Here is a 22,167-nt window from a genome sequence, read left to right as displayed (position 1 = left end):
CTTGGAGTACCAGATCAGCAAGGTCTCTCATTCAGTACATTCTAAACCTAAAAGCACTGACACATTCCCAGCAAGACTGTCTGGTTGTCTTCAAACCAAATGTAAAGACTTACTTGGCTCAGTTTTGACATTGAGTGTCCTTGAAACACCATTCACTAAAATCTGAACTGCTGGTAACGCCAATATCTAACAGAGCACCCAAGAAATAAAGATGCGTCGACTCATTCAGCATTCACGCTCTGTCGCTGTTGGATGCAGCAGGGAAGTCTTCGTTAAGTCAGCACATTTCCCTTCAAACTAAAACCCTTCTGTGTAAATAATTAAACCAACCCAAGGGGCTATGTAGGGGTGTGGCAAGACTTCAGAGCGCTGTCCGATAGGCTTGTTGTGTGTGATCTTTGATACGAATATCAAAGCGTCGCCTCATTGTATAAATAGATAAATTGCGGAGTTAAGATCAGAGGCTGCACTTGTTGTTTAATCAGACAACATTGGATTTCTCGGAGTGACACTGTGGTAAAATCTTAACAACTACATTTATCTTACATTCTTTGTCTTAATAATTTGGTTTTGTCTATGTCACTAAGTTACAAAAGACAGGTACTTGTCACATTGTGTGTACTTGCATGAGGTGCTACGTGCGCTGCCTCTCACAGATATCTGAATTTAGTGTGTAGTATGTATGTGAGTGAGAAAGAAGGGAAACGAGGAGAGACTGCAAAGGTGCAACAGGTGAAAATGGTAATCCAGTCACCGCCCAGGAGACAAGACCTTAGAACTCATAAAAGCTGCTCATCTTTCTTTGTAGTTAAAATGAGTATGTGGGGAGCCATTTTCTCTTCTGCTCAACATTTTCTTTTCTCCCTGTCTGCATCCTCTTATATGTCTTAATTATCCTATCCTCTAACCTTTCGTGCCTTCCTCATTCCCTAGATCTTCTGTGTCTCTCACCTTTTTTCCTTTTCTTTTGGTCACTCTCACAGGTCCTTCACTGCCTTCACTTCAATCCTCACTGATCCTCTGCCATTTTCTTCTCCCTCCTCATCCCTCCAGTTTTACTTACTTGACTAAGTTTAAATCAAACACAGGACAGAGCGAATGGGTAGTAATGTGCAGGAAAGGATGAAAATGCCTAAGAAAGGCTTATTCAGTACTCTAACTAAAACAAAAATGTATGCAGAGACATAAAAGACTCAACTATACACAGGTTAATGCCTTTTTTAATTGTGTATGATTTTGAGAAAGATGTCGTTTGAAACAAAGAGCTTCATAAGTTAGGAGTCCCATGTCTTTGAAACTTAGAAAGAGAGAAAGTAATAAAGGTAATGAAAACTGCCTTTGTCAACAAAATGAAAACTGCCTTTGTCAACAAAATAACATTATTTTCTTAACCTGTCTTTTCTCTCTCTTCCTCCCTTCCTTCTCATCCTCCAGACCTCACTCCAGAGGAGAAGGCCCGAGGGTTGGCCCGGGCCATCCGCAAGCAGACAGGCGAGGTGATGGAGCGGTGGGAGCGTCTGAAAGGACACATGGGTGGCTGGCAGAGCCAGGTGGAGCGAGCCTTGGAGCGACTCCAGGAGCTGCAGAGCTCCATGGACCAGCTCGACCTGCGGCTGACTCGGGCAGAAGAGGCCAAAGCTACCTGGCAGCCTGTGGGGGATCTGCTGATCGACTCTTTGCAGGACCACATTGACAAGACCATGGTGAGTCACAGAGACACCATACGCGCCATAGTCATCAGGACATTAGGTCAGGAGTTACACCACCCATCCATCTGTACATCATTACAGCATGCAGCACAGAATGATGCTGAATAAATCTCATCTTCTCTCTAACTTGCAGGATCATATATAAGACCATTCAGTGTTCAGCTGTGTATTATACTGTGTACTCACGAACAGTAAAGTCCGTGCTGCTGATTCAGTAAAAGTATTTGCCGAAACACATCCATGAAATAAGTATGTGCACTCACTCGCGACATGGCTGTGATTTTTCACATGACTTTCACGCTCGTTTTTAATTTTTGAAACAATATGCTACTTGAGTTGATGATGAACTCTGTTTGATGATTCCTTCTTGTTTTTCACGAATTTGAGGCTGTCTTTTTTCCAAGGAAACCTTGTCAAGAAACAAGCTACACATCTAATTAACAAAGTAGTAAAATGGCTGTATTTCTAATAAAAAGTAAACAATAAATGAAAACGTGACAAAGGAGAAATAAAGGACAGAGGAGACACAGTGGCATCAAAAATAAGTCAGATAGTGGTTGACAGGTTGCATGAGCAAGGGGAACACTGTTGCATTACTTTGGCTGCCTGTTACACTGCCTCACATTGTGATGATTGCCTCCCTGTGGTATGGAGAAGTCTGGCCAATTATAGCTAATATCCCTGTCATTTTGGTATCCACATTGACAAAAACTGTCTATAATAGATTTTGCTACAACAGTGGAAACTCTCTCCTCTTTATATTGCCAGCCCCCGTAGAGACTTTAGATACAAATTATAGCTCAACAAAACTCAATTTAAAATGTATTTAATCTCTAATTAGAGATTATGAGGTCAACGCAGATAAATAGCAATTAAGATAAAGTTGAGGATAATCGACATTCTATGCACCAGGAACTCACCAGGCTGTTGTTTTTGGAAGCACAAGCTTTGTGATTAAGTGATTAGTCAGCCTAAATTTATAATTATGATGCACTTACAGTATCATTTATTTCACCCTGCAACAACATAAAACTTTATGCTCAGACCTTCAGAGAGGAGATCGCCCCATTACATCAGGATGTGAGAATCGTCAATGAGCTTTCTGCAGAGCTGACGCCATTAGACATCCAGCTGTCCTCCACCGCCTCCAGACAACTGGACCAGCTCAACATGAGATGGAAACTTTTGCAGGTAGTTTAAACCCGTCCGAATCAACTGCTGCTGTTTGAGCAGACATTTTCCACACGTACTCTTCCTTGCTCTCTCTCTGCTCCTCTGCCACACTTCTTCCCACAGCATTTTGTCCACACATGCCTAAATTCAGGCTGTCTTCAATATATCTTTATCCTCTCTCTTCCTGTTCCCTCATTCTCCTGCCGTCAGCCTCCATGTTTTTATCTATTCTGTCTCTGTCTCCCTCAGTCTCTCTCGCCGCGTGCATGCTGATTTCACTTTGTGTCACCCGAGCACACAGGGGACTGAGAGTTGTCCCTCTACCTGTGTACGTGTTTTATTTCAACACAGCTGTGTTCTCACTGCAACACTTTGTCACTACACATCAATCGACACGATTCTCACAGAACACCAGTCATGTTCTTGACTCTCGATACTCTTGAATGTCTCGGTCTGATCCACTGAGGGACTCTATGAATGTTTCTGTTAGAGTGGAGCATGTCTCGGCCCTAGAGGGAAAGTTGCAGAGGAATCTTTTTAAAAGTCACAAGTAAAGAGAAGAGAAGTGATGTTGGTTGTGAAATAGGGATTGAAATCCTCTATGTTGAGTTTTTATGAACACAAGATCATATCAGTGTAAAATTCGAATCAGCAAGCGTGTGTACATCTGTACGCTGTTTCACAAACGTTCTTTCTATCAAGCAAGTTCAGTTGCCCTATTTCATGATTTTTAAAGCCTTTAGACTATTTAAACATTAACTCACGATTTCTTTTGGACAATTTATGTCATCTTTTTTAGGTCCCTATCTGCATGTTTGCATTATGACAAGCCATAGATTGGTGCAGAGGATGTTTTTTTTCTCCTGCGGTGCCCAGATGTAGGAGGAAGGAATACAGGTCAGACCACCCAGCTGTGATGGATTTGAAGGACACAAGGCAGCCACAGATGGGCTGTGATTTCAGAGACAATGTCATGGAAACTTGTATTTTTGCAGACTTCTTTTGTTCATTTGTTTTGTTTTTCTGTATACAGCCACGCAGCATCAACACTTTAGATAAATGAGCTGAGAATGTGGGCCGAAAAAAGGCACGTGGGCAGAAAAAAGGCAGGAAAGGGAGTAATGTGTTGAGAAAAAAATGAAATCTTGGAACCTAAAGTCATCCCTTTTTAAGATACTGCAGCAGCGTGAAAATGGGTAGCTGGGCTAATTTGTAGCCTTGTGATATTTTCCATGTACTGTACAGACACCCACTAATAGTCTTTCTGCCTGGAGAATGACCATAACTCAAATACTGAGTTTCAGTGGACTGCTCACTTTGTCTCTCTGTTGTCCGCTATTTTTATTACTTTCAGTCTGCAGGAAGGCGACAGCTTCACGAATAAGCCAGGTCTGACTGTGTAGTTTGATGATTTGGTTTTCATATGCAGACAGCTTCCATCTTCCTCTCGGTGGGATAGTGACCATAATAGCCATTAGTAGCCAAGAAGAAACTGAGCTATTGGCTTTTCTATGCTTGCTTCCAGGATCCCTGCGTGGACAGATGCGATCTGGCTGCCATAACGCCTGAGGTGTGTGTGTGTATGTGTGTGTGTGTGTCTCTCAATATTACAGACTGCCAATATTGTCCTGCTAGTCGGCTGGATGGAGAAAAGCAACCCCACAGCCACACTGAGCACAGGCGCACTGCCTGAGAGGCCAATTCACAGCTTCCACAGGGTGCAGGAGTGAAAATGTGTGTGTGTGTGTGTGTGTGTGTGTGATTGATAACTCAAAGCTTTACCTTTCTTTTTTGCAATGCATGCAAAGTTGAACAGCTTATCTACAATATTCCAAAGCAAGCTATCCTTTTGTTTTGGTAATACAGTTTTGTAATAATAAAGGTACTATCGATTCTACGAGGAAAAAGAAACTATAGTATCTGATTTTGGTCATATTCAGGATATGATACAACATGCAACACAAGCCACCACGTGATTCTGATATTATTCAGGTTTTTGATCTGTGTTACTGGTCCGTATCTCGCTCTGGTGTTTCTGCGCCGCTTGAGTTACCTCAGCATAACCCAGTCTGGTCTCTTGACGCTCTATTTTCCACCTGCCTTCTCCGTCTGATCAGTTTTAATGGAAGACAAAAGCAACAGTAAAATGTATCCCCTATATTCTCAATGTCATATGATCATAACATCGTGTATGACTATGACTGACCACTACCTCACTGTATTTCTAATTTCTCCTGTTCAGTTTGGACTGTTTTACGGCATTATTGGATTTTTATATATTTTTTGATTCAATGTGACAAGGTACAATAACTCATGATCTTTACGAGGGTATGATTTATTGAAGGTCTGTTGCATTAGACTGGTGTACCTAATAAACCGGCTCATAACTGAGACTTGCCCATTGCATTGAGCTGTGAGCTCTTTCAAAACACTTATCTGAACACACTCTGTTGTGTGCTGCAGTGGGCATCCAGGATAGATGGTTACAATGGTAACAAAAGACCGGGCACTGATGTTCAACTGTGCTATATAATTTCTATGCAATGCATTCCGTACTGGTGAACTGCTATACAATGGTAAATGACATGGAATATAAATGTATTAACTGTATACTCATTCTAGATATGATACAATAAATATATATATACTTCTAAACCAAAAAGTTTCCTGAGCTTGGGCTTTTATAGCAAATCTATTTCCTACTTAATTGCTCTGAAATTGAATTCATTCCAACCATGACGCCAACTCATGCCCCAGTAAAGTTCTGTTTAGTTGAGTACAACTTTGAGGCCCACAGCTGACTGTCTTCTCTCCTGTGTGTGTGTCTGGTCATCGTGCAGGTGGCGGTAGAAGACAGACTGAAGCTGCTTCAGGAAGCCCACCGAGACTTCGGCCCCTCCTCCCAACATTTCCTCTCCAGTGAGTACCAGAGCAAATTACCTCTCTTAGGAAATTAGAAAATTTCAGGGGACTTGGTTTGTTTCTGCTCAGTTACACTGTTTCGCATCCCCTAATTTTCCCATGTCCCATCTTCTAATTTTCAGCCATACACTTCACAGTCATGCATGTTCCCTGGATTTGCGGGTGCACGTGCATTCTCACGCACACGCAGCTTGCAGACAAGGCACTTTACTCTTGAATAATGCAAGGCTTAATCACAGCTCTCCACTCACTCGCTTCTCTTTTACTCTCTTCAGAGTGGTCATTAGCGGGGAGAGGAACAGAGTCAAAGCTAGAGAGGAAAGACAAATGCAGACACGTGAACATTAAACAGAGCAGCCAGTCTCTCGCTCCCTGTGTCTCTCCCTATAGTCATTTTCTATAATCATACAGCCATTAGTGTTCTCTCTGCTCCACCTGATTTGCTTTGCTGGCTGTCAGACACAGAAACACAAAATGGACGGTGTGTGATTCAGAGCAGGTGGTAAGCTCGGCCGCCGTGCTGTGTCGCCAATAGACGTGAATTTACCAAGTAAGCCCTGCTGAGAGCTCAGCAACTGCACCAGACAAAACAGCACTCCGTCTCTTCTTTCATCTCCCTGGTACTATGACACTATCTACTCCATCACACATTCGCTCTCATTACACTAGAAGCTTAATATTCCCTCAGGGATCAATAAAGTACTGCGTCCTTATCTCGCCCTATCCATCTCGTGTATCTCCCAATCTCGCTTAATCTCTTTCTCTTACTGTCTTTTCATCTCTCTATCTGAACGTAGAGCTGTGTCAAGGAGGAGGGAAAGTAGGAGGGCAATAAATCAAGCAACATTTCTGCCCCGTATTGCTCCTGAGAGCTTCTCAAGTCTTATATTTGGCTGGTTTTAACACTGCATCAGCTTGTCATTTTCAGGATTTCCTTGGTCTGTCAGGATTTATTGTCGTCTTCAGTACCCTTAAACATTAACTCAAATCTGGGCACGAATCACAACTGATCTCAACTGATTTTCTTTCTCAGCTTGTAATTTTCTTCCTTTCATGCCCTTCCCTTCTTTCTGCTGAGAAAACGATACCCATTTACTTTTTTCTCTCTCAATTTTATGCACAGTACATAGATGCGCTATGTTATTATGGAAGTGTTAGATGGGAAAATTATTTCAAGTCAGACCCCAAACACTAAATGGATTACTGTACTGCATGGTAAAATTGTGCAATGTTTATTAAGACGGTGTTCCGATTTTGACGGCTTTCTCTCCATCTCTCCTTCTTCTCTTTCTCTCTCTCTCTCTCTCTGTCTGTAGCTTCAGTACAGCTCCCGTGGCAACGTGCAGTTTCTCAGAATAAGGTTCCATATTACATCAAGTAAGTGGCGAGAAATAGCTTTGATAGCCATCTTTTTGTCTATAAATTGTATTCATGTATGTGTGTGTGTCAGTGATTATCATACACAGAGCAGTCTCAACTGTTTCCAATTTGTTTTCTGTATGACCCCATAACACAATGCACTGTATGTTTGGCATCCAAGGCTTACATGTCTAGCAAGCACTGGAAGTGAAGAGTGAATTTTCTTTTTCAGTCTGTTTTCAGCCTGACGAAGTCGAACTTCAGAGCAGATCTATTTATTTTCAAAAGAGGTTGTTGAAAAGTCTGAAAAATGACCAAAGAATGAACAGAATTTCGTGTTTTTTGGTATTCCTTTTGCCGGTAATCATCTCTAGATCCACGTAGAGATTGTACAAGTTTTTAAAAATATCATAAGAACACTTATTGAATATACTTTAGCTCATGCATGTTAATGCAGTCAGATTATTGATACACAAAATACTTTGTAGTCAAACTGCTGTATGATCTTTGATCACTTAACTGGCATCTTTGGAAGGAAAATGGATGGATATGTAGATTTCCATCTGCTGTATCCTCCTCTAAGTAGACCCAAATGTGGGCAGTATGCTGCAGATGGACTAAAATATATATTTTTGATTTTTTCTTTCCAAAATATTCACAGTTACATAGACTGTGAAATAACCCATTATCTCAAGCATTTTTCTGCAAGGAACCTAATCGCCGAGTCTTTTCAGCTTTTCAAAGCTGTGACCTCTAGTAACCTCTCACGTACATCACCTACGAACAATCAGGTAGCTATTGTTCCGCGTATAATCTGTGCACGCACATCGTTTACTCCCAATTAGGAGCTTCTTTCTGCCAATTTGCTCCTGTGTGCATTTTAAAATTCAAGCTGTTACACTTGCACATTTCTCATTCAGTCCAACATAACCTCCTCCTTTTGAATAGATAATACCTGGCTGAATCCCAGCTCAGCTTCCAGACACTGTTTTAATGGTGACCATAACAACTTTAGCTTGACGTCATTCTTCTCATTCTAATTTTTGCCAATCAGGCCAAACAGCAGGGTTCTATTTAAACAGGCATACACAAGATCTGTGTTGGTAGAAACCATAACAGTCTTCACTGTTAAGAAAAAGTCAGTTCTGCAAGTTTGAGGGACCTCATTATCCAGAAGTCGTGTATGTCAGTAGACTGCTGACTAATCAAAACTGAATTCACCCGTATTTTTGGCTTGTAGTTAGAAAAATCTTTAGGTAGCAGTTTCATCTGTCATTTATCAGTCCTGCTTTCTTTCTTTCTTTCTCTTGTTTCTTTTGGGACAACCTTTGTTACAGCCTTTCTATGTGATTTAGGATGGTAAAATGGGTATACTTTTTTTCTCTTGGTGTCAAAATGTCACTGTCTCAGTTAAATTGTCAAATAGCTGTTGTTTTAAAAAAAGAAATCCCCTTGTGCCATTGTCCACAGAACACTCCAGAGAATAAAAGTTTCAGCTAAGAAGATTTACAGATGTAGACTTGACTCAGCGATAGGTGAAGTGTCTCCAGGAAGTTTTGATGCAGCATAAAACCAGCAAGTTAAAACTGTTGATTCAGTTTATTGAATCATCGTGAAAATTCTGATAAAAAGATCAAATAAAACGTTTTCATACAGGCGATAAAGACACAGACAGAGATGGAGAAAAATAGGATTTAGACAAAGAGGGAGGGGGAGGGACACCTGCGCTGTGTTTGGGCCTGCAGCTTGGCACTAGAGGGGGATCAGAGATGAAAGCCTGAGACAGGCAATGACTCGGAGGACAGGCTTATAACTTTAGAGTCAACAACAGCCTGTAATCACAGATGTGCCCAGCCAATGAACCGGAATTCATCCACTGGCACAAACAAAACACATGTGCACAAGGACATTTGCTCAAAACAATACACACACACATACACACACATTTAGACACACAAATAGTGATGCACATCCTCACGCTGGCAAGGAAACACTCACACACACGCAAAGATGCTTATGGACTCCAACTGGAACCAAGCTCAGTCTCCCAAACCAAACACATTCAGTGTCAGCATATACCATATGTCCTGCTGGTGCCTCCAGGTTGGTTGGACCAGATTTTTTTTTTTCTCTCCATGGTGACTTTCACATTAACCTTAAATTGGCTTTCAGAAACGTCTGTCCACATTCAACTTTAACCTTAGTGGTAGTCTTTTCTTTAAAATAAAAAATAAATAAAAAGAAGCTGTACACTGTCCTCTCCGATCCTCCCTCACACACAAAAATACTTGCAGGCTGGTGCACACTCATACATACCCACTTAATTTGCGGCTTGAAAACTGAACTCTAAATCCATTTCCAAGACTAATCACAGGTCGCTTTCAGTGCCATGACATCCTTGGGACACCCGCATCAGTCTTTGACACATTCATTTCCCCAAACCACTCCTCGTCTCCTTTTCCATCTCCTCGCATACTCTGCCTCTTTTCTTTGAGTTGACAAAGGGCCCCTGATTAAAACCGCGCCTTGTCCACCCCCTGCAGTGAGAGGTTCAAGCAACATACTGGGGCACAATCAAATGGTTTCACACAAGTTCTGTACCAGCTGCCTCATGCTGGCAACCTCACATGTTGTCCCATTTCACCCATTCTGGCACTTCTGAGCCAGGGAGAGGGCTAACAAGTCTTGTGGGCTTTTTGAAAGGAAATGTATCGAGGCTGCATCTCTGTTAAGATTAGAGAAAGTCTCCTCTACATTCCAGGGCTTTTGTGGGTGTACAGTCTCTGTTTTTGTCAGGAAAAATTTGGTGAGGTTGTTTGTCTATAACAGAACAGACAGCCTTTATATACTTGATTAGATTTGGTGCATCCCATTCTCATGGTGTCTTTGTGTTGTTGAAATGATTTGAACAAAGTTTTAATAAGAATCCAAAGCTGTTTGAACTGTGTTTCCAAAGCAGAATACTGATAACTTTGGGAAGCAGGGAGTTAATATTTTTAAGAACAGAAAAGAGACAGAGGAGGAGAAGTGAGAGCAACAGAAAGACAGAAGATGTCAGGTGGTGAATGCAGGCACTTATCACCTGTCACAGACACTTCTTGATCAGTCTGGCAGGTTGCTGTCACCAGAAAAAAAAAGTTTCTGAAATCCTCCCCTGGCTTACTTAGATATTTGACTAATCTCTTTGGATATCCAGATACATAAGTCATCATTCATCTGCACATTCATGATTATTCATGACGCCCTCTCAGTGTGTGACAGTGACAAACTCTCAGCAGCAAAGTGTTGTGCGGAAGTGTTAGCTGGTTTGCAGCCAACGGTTTGATGGGATATGTTCGTGATCATAGGGCAAGGGGTGGGCGTACCCCAGAGAGTTTTTGTCATAGACATTATGGAGAAATTGCAGTTAATTTTGATAAGCTTAATTGTTATTGTGGTGATTTGTCATTTCGTACATTTCTTTCAGATGGTTTCAGTAAGTTACTTTACTCGCTCACTGAGGCAAAAATCTCATAAATACATCTTAACCCCACCTCCCCGACACACACACACACACAGTACCCAATTGGCCACATAAATTTCATCCTTCCTTCGCCTGCTGTGACCCCATTTGATTTGTTGCTGCTTACTCTGGGTTAAATGATGTTTATGAAGGAAAATGTCACATGCATTGCATAAGACCCAAGTGGCTTCATCCCCAGACGCTCTCGCCCACAGATAACCACCTCCTGAAACATCAGGAAAATCTGATTTAAAAACCGCTTTAATTGCAAAGATTTCAGAGGATGCATGCCCAGGAAAAGTGGAAATGAGTGCCCACCATTGGTTATCTGGTCAGATACAGTGTGGATACAGAGGCGGTGTCATGTTTACACCTGCAGTTTACAATTATCATATTTATGTTCGTTCATTTGTAAAAAGCCAGTGTTGAATGCAAACCAGATTACAGATTTGAAAGCAAATGTAGGTTGCGAAGCGCTCACAGTGGGTGGAGGTCCCGTGAGGATGTACCGCTATATGTATCTCCTTTCAAATATCTACCTGAAAATCTCTGTTTTTGTCCCTTGCACTTTAATATTTTCTGATGCCTCTCCTCTTACCTGAGTGTCTCCCGCTGTGTTATCTAAACTGCAGCAGCTTTGTAGCACAGTAAATATGTCACCAATTTGCCATTTTACCTCGTACATGACAACAAAAAGATTTCTTGGGCATTACAAGGGGAATGTGTTGAAGGGAAAATGTTGAAGACAGTTGAACCTGACAACTCAGTCATCCTTATTATGGCATTCATGAGCTGTGGATATAAGCACAAGCTTTCTAATCTCTTTGTTGATCGAAATGCCGCCTGCCTTTCGGTGTTCATGAATGCAATACAGATTTGTGTGTGTCGTCATTGTACTAGCTGTATCTTGTCTCAGATGTACCCTTCTACACTTCAATGACAAAAATGTTTTATGACGACAGACGTAAGAGAATTGGGGCTTGGGTGGCCTGTATTCCTCCTCCTAGTTGTGTGTTTGTGTGCAGCAAATATCAGCAAATCCCCTGACATGGATTCACTGAAACCATTTGTCAGTTCAGGCAAGCTCTTTGTCGTCTGTCTAAATAGAACAAGAGCTTGTCCACAACGCGAGGAGGTCCAGGCATTAGTGTTGCCTGCGCAGGTGCGAAAGGGGTCATCAGTGTGTACGGCCGTTCAATAGTGATGAACATCTGTGTACGACGAGGGCTTCTGTCGTCCACTCCGCCACCTCGGCTCACTGTCAGCACTCGATTTCATTTCCTGCTGCCTGTCGGCACAGAGCGAGCCTTCACACGAGCCACAGGGGAGCCTCTGCATTCAAAAACAGACTTTTATTTCAAAAACCCCACTCTCAGGAATCGTCTCAAACATTTCACACAGATCCGTGCGCAGGTTCTGACAGCCAGGTGCCTTCTTAAACACACACACATGGCGCCATGACCACCAAAGCTCAAATAGACAATTTGATTGGCAGCCAAAGCTTGAGGACAGTCAGATTCTTTGCTGTCCTGTGTTTGAAAGCATGTTTGATCAGTTTTAGCACAGCTCTTATTTTATTTATTGTTGGTTAGTGTTGGTTTGTCAGTGGGTTTGGTTTGTTCGTGTGTGTGTGTGTGTGTGTGTGTGTGTGTGTGTGTGTGTGTTGGTCCCCATATATTTATATCCCATAGTGTTTTGAAAGGCAGATCCTGTGGGGATGAGAGAGTTACACTGTGTATGTCTATTTCTGTTTGCGTGTATGCGTGTGTGTTTTCTTGCTGATCCATTCAGAGGAGCTTTTTTGAGTTCTGTGTGTGATTCATGATTTGGGAGTTTGGGAGCAGAATAACAAAAGAGTTGGAATTATAACCATTGATAGTTTCCAGACATCAAAAGATGATGATAATAGTGATATTAAGTGTCTCTTCATTTTGTTGTTGTATCTACTTGTGTTGTTTTGTGTGTATGTGTTTCATACTACTTTTGTCTACCCCTTTTTTTTCTTTTCTTTTTTCTATTGTGATATTCTTTAAAAGTGTGTGTCAGTATCTGTAACTAACGGTTCTCCTCCTTTGTTGTTTTCAGTCACCAGACCCAGACAACCTGCTGGGACCATCCAAAGATGACAGAACTCTACCAGTCTCTAGGTAAGAAAAACACACATTGACACCATCTTGGGCCAAAGATCAAGAAGCTATAGGGTCAGCATGTCCAGTTAAAAAACAAAAAGCAAACATATTTTTTCAGTTACCTCTATTGATATCAGGACATGAAGATAGTTTTGGCTTTGTTTGTCTGTGTTTTAAGGTATTGCACATACTGTCTCTGAGATTCTGACTCTGTGCCCACCCCAGAATAATGAAGGTGAATTTCATTTGTGGTACTCCAAGTATTAAAAAATGTCATATAAAGATTCAACAGCAACATTTCTGTTAAAAAAACACGTTTCTGTCACTCTGGATTTTCCAAAGAATTCACTCTGAACTGTTTCATGGCTTTTCCAATGAATACTCTTCACGGTGAGATGATTCCGAAAAGAGATGTAGCTATGAAATTGTTTATGTCATCTGTCAGTGCTGTGAAGTTCACTGGCATTGCATAGGGATTGAGGCAAACATTTCAGAACTTGGGCCAATAAACTCAAAACTATCTACGTGTCCAGATTCTTCTACAGATAAGTCAGAAAGTTGTTTTTCTGTAATTTGGTTGAACTGACTCTTTAATAAAGCTAATGAAGCCTGTTGTATGGCAGTTTACTGGTCTTTTAAATCACTAGTGGCCTGTTTCACAAGTGATTTGCGAGCTCCACTAAGATGCGTTTGCGACTTCTACAGAGTTTTGCATTCTCGTTCATTAGTCGCAAGTACGACTTTTATTTTGGTTCGTTAAACGGGTCAAAATTAGCATGAGATGTTTTCTGCTGAGGGATCAACTTCTATACCCATTTCCCTCTTGTCTAGTTAGTTTACTCTTTACATTTAACTATAAATCGCACCCTGAACTTTTTGCTCTCAGTTCTGCTCCCTGTTAATATCCATATGCATGTCTTGTCCCTGTGGGGTGGCCAGTATGACTGTTCTTTAATGAGCAGCAGGATATGTAATAAGCTGTGAAACTTTGGGAGCATTTGCTTTAGGCCAGCAGCTCAACAAATAGCACTGGCCTCCTCTGAGACAGAACTCACCAACCTAATTACACAGTCCACATTAGCCACCCCTCATCTCGGTCATCTCTGTAGACAATAACTAAGAAAAAGTCATCTTTCATTGAAGACAGAGGTCCTGCTTATGTTGCCCAGTAGGCAAAATGTGTTCTGCGCTTTGTTTGCTGATTTTCTGCCTGTGTTTTCTTTTTGTCTGTCTATCTTTCATCTGTCTGTCTCTATCTCTGCCTGTAGCGGACTTAAACAATGTTAGATTCTCAGCATACCGAACAGCCATGAAGATCCGTAGACTACAGAAAGCCCTATGCTGTAAGTAAGATGCACACACACTCACATACACCTCAATACCTACAGTCGTGGTCTGCTTCTTTTGAAGTCTGGGTGCAATGAGGGGATGCAGTAATGATTTGAAGCTTTGCCAGACGCTGTGCCAGATCAGCGCAGGAGCCAAGGATATTTTGGCTTTAAAATTACACACACTCTGACAGTGTGTGTGTGTGTGTGTGTGTGGGCATGATTCTGTCCATGTACAGTCACAGCTGGTTCTTGTGTTAAGCCTGTTGAGCCTAGCCTCATTTGCTGTGCACAGGTGGGATTTTTTTAGGCTTGGCTTTTCTTTTTTTAAACCATTTTTCACAACATGAGCGCTTCGGTTTATAATGAAGGCTTTGATAAAGGTGGCTATTATCTACAGTCTCAGGTGGCTATCAACCACATCTACACACACTCACACACACTGCAGGTGCATGCAGACTCGCCCTTTGTGAGGTTTCAACCAGCATGGCAGCAGCTACATGTGCTCGACACAATGTAGTAGTAATGGTGACAAATGTTAACTATTATCCAGCTGTTGACATTATTATAGCAACACACACTGCGAGCCCACACTGCTCATTTACATCCTGCTGTTTGCAGGAAGCTTGCTCTGTGTGCACGTGTGAAACAAATGCCTTGTGTGTGTGTGTGTGTGTGTAGCTTAGGCCCGTGTACCTGAATAATCGTGGGTACCAAAGTGTGTTATTGTGTTTGTTGGTCGTTAATGAGTTTGAATGATTCAGGCATTTTAGTTTGCTATCTCATATTGGCTCTCTGATTGCATGCGTGTGTTTGTGAGGGGAATGCATTAGCCTGAGTGATTTCGACTCGGGGCACTGCAATTCAATTTCATCCATTAGATTAGAACAGTCACGGCGCAAAGCGCACAAACATATACGGACTCACATGCCAGTACACACAAAGCAGAAGGATCAGTAGTTATGAGTTATCAGTCTGGATTCATGGTGAATCTGTGCTTAGAGACCTGTGTGTGCCTGTAAGAATGTTGTTGAAAGTCTGTGTATGTGTGTGTACATGCTCATGCGTGAGAGAGTGGTACACACACACACACACACACACACACACACACACACACACACACACACACACACACACACACACACACACGATGGGATACTATAAAATGGCTAATTGGGTTAAGTCTGTGCCAAGGGGCTGAAGAAGCACAAATGAGCTTGCGTGGCATCCCGTTAATGTGCCACAGCCTCTCCGCTTCATATCTGCGTGTGTAGTGAGAAAGCTAGAGAGAAGGAATGTTTTGCTCTCTGACAGCACGGCTGGCCTGCTGTGCCCACTCCACGTGGATTCACCCCAGTAATTAGTGCTGTCTCGGGAACAGGGGGTAACATAAGGCAAGGAAGCTGTAGAGGGGTTGACATGGAGCGAGCAACGTGGGCAAATGAGGAGACTTAAGTGAGAAAAGAGGTGAGAGGGAAGAGGGCTGCAGGAGAGGGAGCAGAGATTAAACGGTTTGTGGAAAAGTGCTATAGGGTCAGAGTGAGGGATGCATACAGAACAACAGGGGGTTCGTCGCTCACGAAAACCTTTGTCCACTGTTTGACTCTCTAATATATTTTTTAAAAGTTTTTGAACCTCCTCCTCTCTATGTTAGTGTTTGTTGGGTTAGACTGAAGTACTACACTGTAATCAGTACCAGGAAATAGAAATATACATAAAGTGTAGGTCTGAATAAGCAGAGGAAATGTGTGAGATGATTATTTTAGTGGTAATTATCTGTATCTACTCTGTAATGGCCTTCATTTTAGTCATGCTAATTAACCACCTGTAGCAGACAAAACACTGTGCATTTGATGGGGTCAGCTAGTTCACCTTTTCATTGGACCTTGAATAAAGCACTAATTAAGAGTCCCATCAAGATCTGAACTTGCCCAAAACAGGTCTGTAAATTCATATAAAAAGTCCCAAATGCATAGTGTACTAGTTCTACCCATGTTTTGACTAACCAGTACATCCACTGCAAAAACAATCATCATAAAGGAAGAGTTCAAACTTTTGTGAAACACACATATTTGCTTTCTTGCCCACACAAACAAATGAAACATAACGTGCTAATTGGGAGCTTTAGAGGTTTAGGGTTTTACCTTTTGGACAGAGCCAGTCTGGCTGTTTCCCAGGTTTCAGTCTTTCTGCTAAGCTTAACTAGTCTCACATTAAACATGCAGATATGAGAGTGGCATTGAGCCTCTCATCTAACTCTCAGCATGAAAGAGAATAAGCATAAAATGAGAATACCAAAATGAGTGTCAGTGCCTCGATACTATACACAAAACAGCCGAAGGATGCACTCCAAGCTAATTTTGATACAGTATGTGCTACATATTAATCATAATTGTTTACTGTTTTTGTAGTTATGGTAGTATACAAAAATATCAACAACAGGAAATGATACAAAACAGTGCATCTGACATCGCATGTCAATCAAACTGCAACTTTGGAAAGCTACTGTGAATCATTCAATAGATGTACCAGTGTTTTTTGGACTAGTTTCACCACCACCCACAAATGGAATTGGGACAAAAAGATTATTTCAGATGTTTCTTGATGCAAATGTAATTTTTATGATCATAATCCCACTACACTCTGTCTCACCCCACTGGCAGATTTTTCACTTACTCAGTATTTGTCAGTAATAGACAAACCTTCTTCTTCCTGGTTATTGCAGACCAATATCGGTGTGTGTGTGTGTGTGTCTGTGTGTGTCTGTCTTTTATTCCCCACTCTCTTTCTGTCAAGTTACATTAGAAAAGCTACAGTATGGAAGACGATGGAAGTGTAATGGAGATATTGAGGCAACATTCATTTTTTGCCTTGTCATTGAAGATTTAGCCAACAAATTAAATGACAAGAAACATGACTGCTCTCTGTCTGATTCTCTCACATTCCTCATTTGTCTTTTTTCAGTTCAGATTTCTCTCTCATATGAATATTTCACCACAGTGATCCGTCTGTTCTGTCTATACTCCCAGCAGACTCTCGCAGTTAGTTGTTTTGAACTATTTTGGACATAATATCAGTCACGTCTGCAGTTTTGAAGTGTCTCTATGAATAGTCTGTGCCATTTTCAGCTCCTCGTCCTGTTCAGATTTTTTGCCGTTTTTAAAACAATCTGAGTCACTTCTGAAAGCCCAATGAACCCGTCTGAAAGGTTACTAATGGTTCTATCTCGGTCTTTTTTCTTTTCTTCCTCCGTGATTCCTTTTTTGTTTTTTTGTCCTTGTTCCTTCTTTCTGTTCTTGTTAACCCCCCTCCACACTCACTCCCTCCCTTTCACTTCTTTCTCCCACTCCTCCTTGTTTCTGTCTCCCCATTGCTTCTCTCCCCCTCTATTTTCCCTTTTCTTTTCCATCTACCCCACCTCCCGCCTTTGTCTGCAGTGGACTTGTTGGACCTCAGCGTGGCCCAGAACACCTTCGAGCAGCACAAGCTCACCAACAACAATCAGCTGCTGTCCGTTCCCGACGTCATCAACTGCCTGACGTCCATCTACGACGGCCTGGAGCAGGAGCACAAGGACCTGGTCAACGTGCCGCTCTGTGTTGACATGTGTCTCAACTGGCTGCTCAACGTTTATGACACGTACGCAGGCAATCTGTTTCACATTTAGGATGGAGGATTATATTTAGCTTTCTTTCTTTTCTGAATTTGTCACAGATTTGAGAAAACCTGGGAATTGTTCATGCTGTCTTCTGCATCCTCCTTTTTTAATGTTGTTTCTTCATGCAGTTGCTTATTTACATAACATAAAATTTCCTAAACCTGGTTGATGCAAAGTTGCAGAAATGGCATCACTATGGTCTTGCATTTTCAAATCTGTCTTTATTGGTGTCATCTGTACCTAATGTTTAATGTTGTGAATGGCTGATACACCCGACGTTTGTGTGAGACCAAACACGCACTCGCACATGTTCAAATACACTCTGCGCGGGCCTAAACAAACGTAGATATACTGTATAATCACATGTGTGTTCACACGCTGTAAACAACATGCTTACCAGTCTAAACATTGTTTGTGGGTACACAGAAACTGAATGTGTAACTTCACCAGCTCTCTCACACAATGAAGGAAGTAGAAGGGCACATACACACTGGAAGATTCTTCTTGTTCCAAGCACATAATGATTTTCTGTCACTGCTGCTGCCTATAATTCAGATCTGAGCTAAACTGAACACACATAAACCTACTGTTTATACACAAACATACAACCACAATAAATATCACTGACTCGTTGCCACTGTCTTTCGTGTGTGTGTGTGTGTGTGTGTGTGTGTGTGTGTGTGTGTGTGTGTGTGTGTGTGTGTGTGGGGTCCCAGCAGTGGTCGCAGTGGGAAGATCCGTGTCCTGTCCATGAAGATCGGTTTACTCTCTCTCTGCAAAGGACACCTGGAGGAGAAATACAAATGTAAGTGTAAATGAGGAGGTGAGAGATCTGCTGCCCACATGTGCTTTTAACCCCCCCCCCCCCGTACTGGCCAGTCTGCAGACAGTCCATTCCACACTGCTCCAGTGCAGCTTTAACCCCAGCAGTATTAATCAGACTCACAGAAGGAGAAGAAACGGAGAACGGGTCGTCTAATTGAATGAGAGACCTCCCACACATGTCCCCTGTTCTTTATTTAATTTTCTATTCTGATTTATTTTTGAGGATTAGGGGAGCGTGAATATAGGCTTGCCACACTGGGAGGAGACTGTCATTTTGGCTTCCTGCACTTTGTTTCTGCTGCTTTATCTCTCTCTGTCTATCTTCCTCCGCTGTCACTGCTCACACCATTGTTCATCCATCCAACAATGCCACTTTGTCTTCTCTCCCACCTTACTTACTCTTGCTTCCCCTCTCTTCTCTATCCTGCTTTTCCTCTTTCTCCTTCCTCTCTCTTGCCATGGCATCCCTGAGCCTATTCGTTCCACTGGCAGTTTCTATTAGCCTGAGAAGGGTATCAAGCACGCTTGATTGCGTCCTTCCTCCTTTACTCTTTTAGAGTCTCATTGGCTGTCAGTCTCGTGCATATAGCTACACTGCTAGACACTCACCTAACCAGGCATGGTGCCATTTGACACTCTTTTTCTGACACCTGCGTATGTCAAATGTAATCCTGCAGCAGGAGGTAGTGAGCTGGAGATGTGGGTGTTGATCAGTCAGATGACACAGGAGGTGTGTGTCAGAGGGGGTCACGAACACACATCATTGCTGTGTTTACATGTACTACGTACGCGCACACATGCATAACGGGAGCTGACATCAAACTCAGGCCTCACACAGAGATGAAAGTCAACTGGAAGCAGAGCAGAAAGACCTGCCATGCCCTTCGTTCCCCCCCTCTCCTTATTACCCTCTTTTTTGCTCAGTTTGTGCATGAGCCCTGGAAATGTTTCATACCTTCATCTAAAATACAATACTGTCAATGTGTGAACTGGCCAAGCCTGCATGTCACTGGGCAGACATCCACGTCCAGTACAGCTCTGTCAATCTCTGGGAGAATATGGTGAAGGCAGAGAGAGATTAGAGGAGAAAAGAGCCTGGCATTTAAGAATCAGAGTGAAAATGTATATTTTCCCTGATTTCTTTTGTGTCCTCCCGACCACCTCCCACCCACATACATACACACCAACACTTTCTCTCCCGCTACCCGTTACGCCGTCACACTTTCGCCCTCCATATCTATTTATACTTATATCTTTCATTTTAAATATCACCCACATGCTTTGGCTCTTTCTCTTACTCCCTCCCTTCCTCTTTTGTTCTCTTTCTCCCTCTCTCTACGTCACCCTCCTCCATCCCGCCCTCCCACCCACTCAGACCTCTTCAGCCAAGTAGCGTCGGCAGGTGACACGTGTGACCAGAGGCAGCTTGGTCTGCTGCTTCATGAAGCTATCCAGGTCCCGAGGCAGCTGGGGGAGGTAGCAGCCTTCGGAGGCTCAAACATCGAACCCAGCGTCCGCAGCTGCTTCCAGCACGTATGTTCACACACAGACACACACAAGCATGTAGATCTCCACTGACCGAATGCATGTCAGTATATTCATAAACATGTTTAAAGAACCTAGTGTATAAATACATAAGCCAGGGATTGAGAAATCACATAATGTTGTTAATACCGGTGGATTACAGGCATGAAGAAGAAATCTTTTTGGAATGCTGTTTTGGCCGTGTGTTACAACTAGTTGTATTAAAAAATGGATGCAAGCATAATAACACACAAACATCCATGTTTTCCGACCATGATAAAGTCATAATTCTTAACATATCATCAGTAGAAACAGTCCATGTCAGATATGAACATAAAATGACTAAAAAATGATGCAAGACAAGTTTCAAACGGATCAAACTGAATTATATATTTAATGATTCAAATAGTTAATTGACAAAAAATGTATTGAATAATTTTTCTGCAAAATGTAACTGATTCCTGGCTCATACATACGAATGTCAGCCGTTGTTCTTAGCCCTCTGTGGAGTTTGGACTGTTGGTCAGACAAAACGACCAGTGGGGGAAAAGTAATTGTGATTTTCACTATTTAATGACATTTTATTAATGTATATCATTTATTAATCAAGAATTTGGCTAGGCTAGGAGTTGGTAGTTGATCTATCCATACCTCATACAGTACATATTAGGTATATTTCTATTAAGTTTATTTTGTATCTGCTACAAACAAAACTGATGATAGCCATCTGTTGCAGCTTAAAGATACTTGTAAAACATGGCAGACATTCCACTTTTATCCAAAGAAAAATTGTTGCATGGACTCCAACATTTCTGCATTAGCCTCTACATGTAACGCAGGGTCTGTCTAACTTTATGTGGATGTTAATGTTTTAGAATCAGAGTAACCACTGGTTGGTCAGCATGATCACTATATTACAGTCGGTGATGTTAGTGACAATAGGATTTGGCAAGTAATGTAAGTTTCAATGCATCCTCCCACAGCTTATTATCATAAGGCACCTCAGACTCTGCTTTACTTTGCTTTTAAGCTATCGGAACACCTGCTACTCTTTATTCTGTAAAGTTGCTTCAATATTTAAGCACTGCTGACCATGACGCTTCAAATGGCCTCCAGTCTTCTGCTGGCTGTCCTCTAGTGTTTTACTGCGACCAGCTAACCACTTTCCTCGGGTTTATCTCTGGACGTTACTGGCATTTAATGATGTCTTCATCCTCCGGGATCACTGTTTCATTTTTCTCCCTCTTCTCCCCTGGCTCATGCTTCAGCAGCCATAAATGGGAGCCAAACATTAAAATCAGGAAGCTATAAATTTCACTGGTTTCTGTGTTGCACTGCTCCAAATAGCAGAGTGAGGCAGTTTTAAACCGCATCTCTCTTTTTTCCTGTCAAAATAGTGCAAACACCTTGCCTCCATGCCTGCAATACAGTTTCTCAATGACATGTTAATACACACATGCACACGGAGAGGTACACGCACAAATTGGTCAGAGACTTGATCATGAATTGCTGTGCCAGCTGTAGTCCAGGTGCTCATTAATCATTCAATCATCAAACCAAGTTGACAGGTAGAAACCCAACTGACAAGCTCTCTCTCTCTTTTCATTTCATTACACCCTTACACACATACACAAGCAAAGCTCCGTGCCACCTGTGTGTCCGTCTGCCCTGCTAGCGACAGTGCAGTCACCCAGTCCATTTGTTTTAATGGGCCTGTGATGAATGAGTTGCACTGCCATAAATATGGCCTCTTTCACGATTCCTTTGTCACTCTCCTTCATTTACCCATCCATCCGTCTATCTAGTCATCATTTCAGCCATCTCCTCTCTGCAGTAATTAATCCTTAAGTGCTATAAATCTGCCATTAGATGGCTCGGAGGAGGGAGGGAAGGCAAAGATGAGACGAGCGTATGGGAAAGGAGAGACAGAGGTGTTCTGATTGTTCAGGGGAAGGTCACATAGAAAGGTGAAGGACTTAAAGATGATTTGGGAAGTCATCAAGGTGAAAGTTTCGTCGGCAGCTTTCTCACCTGCCAA

The 22,167-nt window shown here is 42.1% G+C and overlaps 1 protein-coding gene across 1 annotated transcript in view; it reads left to right on the top strand.

Moving 5' to 3' along the window:
• The window catches only part of utrn (utrophin), a 174,787-nt gene that overhangs the window by 117,496 nt on the left and 35,124 nt on the right, over nt 1-22,167 (top strand). Inside the window, exons 59-67 of the mRNA XM_070849703.1 lie at nt 1,435-1,703; nt 2,754-2,900; nt 5,723-5,801; nt 7,121-7,181; nt 12,751-12,812; nt 14,063-14,137; nt 17,560-17,761; nt 18,500-18,585; nt 19,981-20,138. Coding sequence (XP_070705804.1) covers nt 1,435-1,703; nt 2,754-2,900; nt 5,723-5,801; nt 7,121-7,181; nt 12,751-12,812; nt 14,063-14,137; nt 17,560-17,761; nt 18,500-18,585; nt 19,981-20,138 — 1,139 coding nt within the window. The remainder of the gene's footprint in view (nt 1-1,434; nt 1,704-2,753; nt 2,901-5,722; nt 5,802-7,120; nt 7,182-12,750; nt 12,813-14,062; nt 14,138-17,559; nt 17,762-18,499; nt 18,586-19,980; nt 20,139-22,167) is intronic.

The sequence above is a fragment of the Pempheris klunzingeri genome, chromosome 18 (assembly GCF_042242105.1).
Source record: "Pempheris klunzingeri isolate RE-2024b chromosome 18, fPemKlu1.hap1, whole genome shotgun sequence".
In the NCBI taxonomy this organism is placed as follows: domain Eukaryota; kingdom Metazoa; phylum Chordata; class Actinopteri; order Acropomatiformes; family Pempheridae; genus Pempheris; species Pempheris klunzingeri.
The sequence above is the reverse complement of the archived record's forward strand: the minus strand, read 5'-3'. Positions and strand labels throughout refer to the sequence as shown.